Source organism: Porites lutea, chromosome 10 (genome assembly GCF_958299795.1).
Source record: "Porites lutea chromosome 10, jaPorLute2.1, whole genome shotgun sequence".
Taxonomy (NCBI): domain Eukaryota; kingdom Metazoa; phylum Cnidaria; class Anthozoa; order Scleractinia; family Poritidae; genus Porites; species Porites lutea.
In genome coordinates this window covers 25,075,114-25,083,958 of record NC_133210.1, presented here as the reverse complement: position 1 = coordinate 25,083,958, position 8,845 = coordinate 25,075,114, and the positions used below count along the sequence as shown (strand labels likewise).

General features: G+C 39.8%; 1 protein-coding gene across 1 annotated transcript; it reads left to right on the top strand.

The window, feature by feature from the left end:
- LOC140951007 (uncharacterized) lies at positions 1 to 1,359 on the top strand. Its single transcript, XM_073400225.1, has one exon. The coding sequence runs from the start codon at positions 7 to 9 to the stop codon at positions 1,060 to 1,062; it is 1,056 nt and encodes a 351-aa protein (XP_073256326.1). The 5' UTR covers positions 1 to 6; the 3' UTR covers positions 1,063 to 1,359.
- Positions 1,360 to 8,845: the final 7,486 nt, after the last annotated feature.

Genomic DNA, 8,845 nt, shown 5'->3' with positions numbered 1-8,845 from the left:
TTTAAAATGGCAGACATGGCCGCCGACAAGAAGACTGGAGAGAAGTCGTTCAAGTGTAGCACCTGCAAAAAGTGTTTTAATGTCAAGTCAGCTCTAAAAGCTCATCTGAGGGTTCACAGCGACAAGAGGTCTTACAAGTGTACTCAATGCGATAAGCGCTTTAAACGTGCAGCAGGCTTATACAGTCATCGGAAGGTACACAGCAATGAGGGGCCCTACAAATGTACTCAGTGCGACAAATGTTTCAGATGGCCATCATATTTGAAAAGACACTTGTTAATACATACTAATGAAAGGCCCTTCAAATGTACTCAGTGTGAAAAGTGTTTCAGATGGTCATCAAACTTGAAAGAACACTTGTTAATACATACTAACGAAAGGCCCTTCAAATGCACTCGGTGTAAAAAATGTTTCCGACACTCATCTACCTTGCAGAACCATTTGCGGATACACAGTGGAGAAAGACCCTTCAAGTGTACTCGGTGTAAAAAGTGTTTCATACAATCATCACACTTGAAAAATCACTTGTTAATACATACCAATGAAAGGCCCTTCAAATGCACTCTGTGTGAAAAATGTTTCCGACGCTCAAGTACCCTGCAAGACCATTTGCGGATACACAGTAAAGAAAGACCCTTCAAGTGTACTCAGTGTGAAAAGTGTTTCAGACAATCATCACACTTGAAAACACACATGTTAATACATACCAATGAAACGCCCTTTAAATGCACTCGGTGCCAAAAATATTTCCAGAGCTCATCTCACTTGCAAGTCCATCTACGGATACACAGTGGAGAAAGACCCTTCAAGTGTACTCAGTGTGACAAATGTTTCACCCGGAAACAGACACTGTTTTATCACAAAAGAAAATTCCATTCTGATTCAGCGCACAAATGTGAATCTTGTGGTAAAGATTTCACTGATGACAATGCTCTGAAGAGACATGATTGCGAGAAACGATCTGCTAGAGACAAAGAAAGATTCACTTGCTGGATGTGTGATGAATACTGCTACGATCATTGTGGATATCTTTATCACATGTACAAACACATGCAAGGATAAATAGAGTTACAAAAGGCGTCCATACATAGAGACCAGAAATACTATACAACAGCGATTTATGATGGCGTGGAGGGCTTTGAAAAGTGACCTTTAAGACAGTGGTACTAACGCTGCGGGTTTACGAGGTATATTTCGGTTTCAGTTCGTCCTTGTAGTCTCGCACACAGTTTGTAATTGAACAATTCTCAGTGTTTGTAGTTTGGTTTCAGTTTAGTCTCAGTGTGAGTCAGTCAACACAGAGGTATGTTTATAATGGTTATATTTAGTTAAGGCTTCATCACGTTGGTGGGTGCAATGATCACAGCAAAGTTACAATACTCACTCCACTATTGATAGTAACTTCTCTGTTGAGTTGGGATGCGTTATTATTATGGAACTTTGTAAGATTGAAATTCAAAGCTCTTCAACACTGTTATGTTGCTTTGTTCTATTTGTTTTATAGGAATATCGCAAAGTGCTGCTTATAACACCACCCCCCCCCCCCTCCTCCTAGTCGTAGGCCGATTTACCTCTAAGCATGTAAGCCTCCCTTTAATTGTAAGTTGAAATGAATTCGATTTAGAATGACGCCTAAAGCTTGATGAAAACAGAAAATTCAAAAGGCACCGCTATTGCCTTTTTTTGAAGCTTTCTTTTTTTTGGTTTTAAACCCCTTTGGATATAAGCCCTCTGCTTATAACCACTTCTAAAACTCCTTACAAAGCTTCAAGGCTTATAAGCGGCAGTTTACAGTAAGCACTTGTTAATTTACGTGTGATAACATGAAACGTATTTTAGGCTTTCTTGATTAAAGTTTAATTTGTCTTGACACAACTGGTTTACCAGGCTAGTACGAGAAACCGTTTATGCGTGTCCGGACAAACTTTTGAAAGGATCAGCCTTTCGTTTACATGTATATGTAACGCGTGGGACCGTGCAAGTTATTGAACGGCAAAGTGTGCAAGTTTTGAGCTGACCCAAGACGGTCCAATTTTTTGACCGGTACGGCTTCACTTTTACGTTAGCTCACGCGGTGTAAACATCTGAACCGTGTAAAGTTTTTTCACAGGTTACACGGTAAAAGCTTCGAGCCTACTTACTTGATAAAAAACAAGCCATTCCAGGGTTGACATTGGGAAATATTTGTACGGACTCGGAATTAGTTTAGGTTTCTAAGGAACAGCCCACCTGTCCCTCCCCTAAGCCAACATTTTACCCTCAGTGAGAAGTAAGTGTCAATGCTAGCTTAGTTAGGTCTTAGTTAGGGGAGGGATAGGTGGGCAGTTTCCCAGAAACTTAAATTGACCTGGACTGATGACTGCTCCTGATTACGTCACAAAACGTGTTTCTTCAAATGGGGTATATTTGCACATTAAAAATTCAAAACTTTTCGATGGATGCCTTTTCAGTTATTGACCACTCCAGAAAATACCATAACATACCATAATGCTCTTTGTTTGTCACGCCAAAATTTTACATAAGCATTGTCTTAATTTTTTCTTGGGAGATAAAGTGGCCTCAAGAGAAACTGAAAACAATGCTTATGTAAAATTTTGGCGTGACAAACACAGAGCATTATGGTAGGTTATGGTATTTTCTAGAGTGGTCAATTAGTACATTTGATAAGTCACGTGACCTGTTTTACTTGATTGACGGTTTCCGATAACACAGGGACATGACTGAAAGGCAGTATTCTAAACCCCTTCTTAGGGTCCACAGAAAAACGACAAAATAAGGCGAATACAGTTTGACTAATATTCTTCATTTTCAGTGAAACATTTTGACCGTTACAAGGGAAATATGAATCACCTGAGTTAGAGTTACAATAGGAAAGCTTATCAAATGGATGTTAACATGGAAAGGAACCTACTTTCCAAGTTTCACAAAAATGAGAGGAACACTTCTCCTTGAAATCAAAATTCGTTGTTGAGTCAAGCCATGAGTTACTGAAAACGTGCCCGGACCCATGTAACAAATTAAGGTCTAATACATTTCAATTCATTTATTTTGGTTCGTTAAAGTTGTTGTGTTCCTGTTGCGTCCAAAAAATTAAAACATACAGTCAAGTGTGTACCTTGTTACGTTGTTTAGACTAGGGGGAAAGAGGGGGGAGGGGGGGGGGGGGTCCAAATCTCTCGCCTTCCGGACCTTGCATGCATTAATAGCTTCCGCCCCTTTTTTCTTGGTTTCTTCCCTCTGGTCCTTTTTCTGTTGCAAAATATCAATTAGTGTTGCGTATGATTTGATTGATTTCCCCCTATTTTACCGCTTTCCAGCTTTTTTATGAACCTCAACCTTCCTCCCTTTCCTCTCCCACCCCCCTTCCCTAATACTCCCGTGTCCCACCCGCCTGTTCTCCCCCGGCGCAGACTGAAATGACTAGCAAGGTGCAGTTGCGGTTAGTTTTTCAGAGTTTATGTGATCACGTTAAACGAACGACTAAAGTTATATTACTAAATTCATTCAACCTTATACTAAAAATTGTTGCGTTAAATGCTGACCGTAACCTTGTAGGGGAAACGCTCACAGGGTGGACAGAAGAAGCGCTACAAGGACTGTCTCAAAGCGTCGCTGAAAATCTTTGACATAGGTGTTGAAACCTGGGAGACCGTGGCTCTAGAGCGACCCGCGTGGTGTAGCAAAGTCAAGAAATCATTATCCTCTTCGAGCAAAACAGGATAGCAGGGGCTCAGAGGAAGCGTGAGCTGTGCAAATCCAATTGAAAGCGATGTCCTTGACACCTGCTCAAGAAACTCACCAGTGTCCGGGAATGCGCCCGTATTGGATTGATCAGCCACAGCCGGAAACACCGCACTTAATCCCTCTCCCACGTGATGTTCTTGGTCATCGTCGACAACATGTGTTCAGACATCATGTGTTTTTTTTGTCATGCCATGGCACTACTACCAGGAGCCTTTTCTTGGTTACCCGCAATGTATCGCACTTTTTTATGAGTTATTGCTAACGTTTAAGGCTATGTTATTCACAGTCTCACTCCTCCTCATAGTTAAAGTTCAAATAATGGCATGATTCAGAACTTTTTAACATTCCGAGACAAGCCTTGACCCAATAGAGAGTCCTTAAACGCTTCCATGGCTTCGAGATCGATCTTATCAAATATACCTTCTTTGCATATTTCTATAGGCACTTAAATCAGGGTGGCAAGGAGGGGGTTGGAGGGGGTACCTATTAGGCATCACAACGATTTTTGTCAAGCTATCTTGCATCCGAAAAATAAAATAAAATATACAACTACATTAACAAGTATCCTTTTATTAAATAATTTGATCTGCGGAAATCAGAGGTCACAGGGTTTGACGAGAAAAAAGGGTAAGAATTTGGTGCTACAACTATCTATTTTTATGTCTCTGCTGCTAGTTTCAAATGATAATATATAGATTTAGCCACGGCTAAAAGCGAAGCTCTGGTCAATAATACTTGTAAACAAAAAAAATTAAATCTTGTAATGCTAAAGGGGGAGGGCAATGAAAATGGCATCAAGATCAAAAGATCTAATTAGTAAAAAAAACAAATTGCACGTGCAGCACACTTTTTTTCTAATTAGCAAAAAAACAAATTTGCACGTGCAGCACGCTTTTTTGTCTTTCAGTTGCCGTTGTTTTGCACAACTTCAGCGCTGTTTTGTAGGACTAAAACGTCAAACTTCCTAGTTACAAATTATTTTTATGGAGGAATTGTCGTATGTGCCTACTCAACATTTTGTCTCCTGTGTTCATGTTCGCTTTTATTTTTCACTGCCGCTTATTTACACCTTGCTGGCCGCCAGCATTTCTCATTGCCACACATCCGCTTTGAATTTTCATGTTTTTCTTCCTACAAAATTCGTCTCTTTTGTTTTTAATCACTCGCTCTAGCTCTTTCTCTGGAATAACGGAAATGTTGTCTTTTTCTTCCTAAAAGTCGGGGCGGCCATGCGAATTCTTTCCAAATAAAACCTTGAGTTGCATTTGGGTTGCCATACCTTGATTGCCATTGTTGATTGAATTATTTTACATTGGTATGCCTGTGGTGCGGACGGACGGTCGGGCGGGCGGTCGGTGTACGGTCACGTGATTACCAAATTTTCTCGGATGGGTAGTTTACCACATTTCTTTACCCATGGTGCTCCGCTGCGCGCTTCGCGCGCGAGAGCTCCGCTATTAATACTTGATGGCTTGTAGAATGACGTCACAATTATATAAGCTAAAAGGGCCTGGGCGCAAGGATCGGGCGTCGGATCGGGCAAATGCGCCATTGCGACTGTTCCTCCTACCTCAACACGCTTGTATTCAATCGACAATTTGCATTGGGAAGACTTGCGGAACTGAACGAAACTGCGGTGAGTATTAACCGTCTTGTGTTTCTTCCATTGTGAAAACTGAGTTTTTCCAGAAATGACTCCTTCAAATGATCGAACGCTAAGCATTTTTTGAAGTGAAATTGCTGGGTAGCAATTGTCTTTTATGTCTTTTATGGTTGTTGTCTGCCGTGCTTTTTGTATGGTGTGAATCGCGCGAAAGAGACTCTTTTTAAAATATTAACATGGTCGTGTTCTGCCTAGAAGGTTCTTTTTTGTTAACACTACATAATTTTAAAAACACATAAATTAGACTCAAGTTTCAATTCCTACGGAGAGGTTTCTGTCACAGGTCACATTCAGTTTCTTCTCGGGTCACGATTACGGGTCACAGTTTTATTGATAAGTAAATTAGCCGAATATTTCCCTCCTATCAAACACAACGTTTTTGTTCGATAGCGATTAGGGCCAGGAGCTTCATTTGGGCCTGTTAATTTATCTGTGGTGACTGACCTGTATTGCCTGTATTCTGACCTGAAAAAAAATCCCTGTGGTTATATGCCTGGCAGGTAAGAGAATACCTAAGCAAAACCCGTCGGCTTTAGCAGTTGCATCACATGCAGCTCAGACGTACTGTAGAGCAATGATAATACATTATAGATCGGCTAAAGAGTATCGGAGCTGGAGGGTAGATTGTATTGGACTAACGGGGAGTCAAACAAAATAATATCTTATAGTTCTAAATATTCCTTTGCCATCATATCATTGCCTATTGATTTATCCTGGTTTATTTTCAACTGAAAATTCCTCTGTTTCTTAACGAATTCGTTCTCCGATCTTATGTGGTTCTTTATCCTAAGCTTTTATCAATTGATTAGAATTGCATTTTGTCGAGTTTATGTCACCTCCAAGTGCAAAATTCGACAATAGTGAACTTACGCAACAGGACGGGAGAGGAAACAAGACGGCAAACCTTGTGTGACAAGCGTGACAATGATTTTTTACGTCAAACTTCACCTTCCTTTGAACAGATCGTTTTGTAAAATACCAGAAAACATGAATGTAAAGTGATTAGATCACGACAAAACACATAACTAGTAATAGTTGACACTACAGCTGCCCCCGTTCTGTATATTGTCGGTCAATAGTATTCTTACTCGTTGTGTAGCTCTTTGAAATATACCATTCATAATGAAGATTTTCACACATATTCCATACAATAGGTGAGATAAATACAGGAAACGCAAGGTTCCATGCACAGTTTCCGCTCGATTTACCTGCAACACACATTCGAACAGACAAAGCCACAAAGTCACAAAGATACATACGCTCAAACCACTGACATATAAAAAATAGCTCAAAAGGGATCCCTTTGCCAATCTCTGACCGAGCAACTACGCTCACGCATGCTCTGACTGTCTCATCTTGACCGAGTGGACCCGGATGGGTGAGGTAAACAGTCTATGAGGAGAAAAGTTGACCCGTCTAGGATCGAGTCTAGGAGGGTGACCCTACCAACACGAGAGGAATTCTCAGCTAGGCGGGTCACGTCTTCTTATGTATGTAAACGATTGGCCAAGCACAGTTTGTAAGGAAATGCTATGAAAAATTGTCACACCCTGGGTAGCTCGGGAAGGCAAAAAAAATTTTCTCCATGTCAACGAGGCCTTCTCATGTGAGAATTAGTAGGCTGACATTTGAACGTCATAGTCATTGTTTTGCAAGTTTTCATTTCAGACTAGGCACCCCTCCCCCTCCCCCCGAAAAGGTTAGCCGGACCTTGGAGAGGATAACAAATAGTCATACATAATGTTAATATTTCGGTGATATTTAAGTAAAAAATTAAATTTATGACGAAGGATTTTAAGTACTGTTTCAAAAACGAGCATAGGTGCATTTTTATCAGGTTTAAAAACTCGAGGCTGAATTTTGAGCAACTTTTAGTTACGGACTTCTGCTCCAACGATTTTTCTGAAATTCCTCTGGCATATTTATTATATCAATTAAAGCCGATACCAGAAATTTCAGTAAAAAATATCAGCAAAATTTTTTACTAGACGCGATTTTCTTTGAACAGTAGGGTCCTTTTAAGCGCTAATTTCTCAAGAAATATTTGCCATCAATGAAATCGGAATATTTCGTATTATTGCCGAATGATATCTGTTGTTTTTTGCAAAGTTTCGCAGCCATTGCGTTAAAATCGAAAAAGTTATGACGGAAAATTTGTCACAGCAAAATGCTCTTGTATTAATTACGGAGCCACCTTAAGGCTCCATTTATTCCGATTGATTCATTGATACAAGCTGTGGATGAAGCCACTTATAAGACCGTGCATCAAATTGGATGAGAATCAAACTGACTAAAAAAAACACAAATAATTAAATAGTATGTATTATTAAAAACTGAATCATTGGATAATGCAATTCTAGCATTTTGATTGGCTTAGCCGTTATGGTATATGAGCTATTATACCATGCTCTCCATATTAATCTCCATATATGGTCGGTGTACGCGTCTGTTTAAAATTGGAAGTTAGCTGAGATTTTTTTTTCGCGAAAGATAGAACGGCCCCCGAAGCAAATTGTTTTAATTCATTTCTTAGAATACTAGAAATGCAATTTCATCGAAAGAAAAGAGACAAAAACAAACAAAAAAGCCTCAAGAGCTTGTTTGAAAGTTTGTCGAAAAACACATGAAAACAAATGGGACTAAAGTAGCTTGACCAGCTACGAAAGAAGACAAGTGTTGTTTCTTCATGATCGCGAAGCCATTCGCCGATAGATAACTGCGGCTTGTTTATCCGACATCAAGAATATAAATCACAAGTAACCAGCTACAAATACAGGCTATGCAGCCATTCACTAGAGCAATCGAGGCGGCAGTATAGCTTCTTTTCTCGTTCATCAAAACCAGCTTGTGGCTTCAAACAACTTCATAACAAGCGACCGAGGTAATAGTTTTTCTCTGTTGTTCTTACTTTTATAACTGCACCGAAAATCCAAATTCACAGTAATTTCGACGGCTGTCACTTAAAATTCTTTTCCTTCACATTATCTGCCACGTTTTTTTTAGCTGTTCTGCTGTGTAAAATTCATCGCTACAATGTTTTGATTTTTCATTCATGCAGTCCAGGCGAGTCCGTTCGCGCGTTGACAGTTTTGAATAGCGGAAGTCCCTTGTATTTTCCGGTTTGTTCTCGTCGGGGAGATTCAACGAGATTTTGTGGGCGTTTTTAATAAAACAATTATTCCACTCGCGCTTGTTGGATATGAGATGATTATAGCCAACTCGGCGCTACACGCCTCGCTGGCTATCTATCATCTCATATCCAACGCGCCGCGTGGAATAATTGTTAAATAGTTCTTTTCCTTAATTTCTGATAGACAAAGATATAATGGAAAAGAAGTATTTATTTGGAACAATTACGTATTTTTATGTATTAATTTATTATTTTTTAGTTTTCTTAGTCGAGGACAGTCTCCAGCTTCAAAAAATTCAGCATTTTAC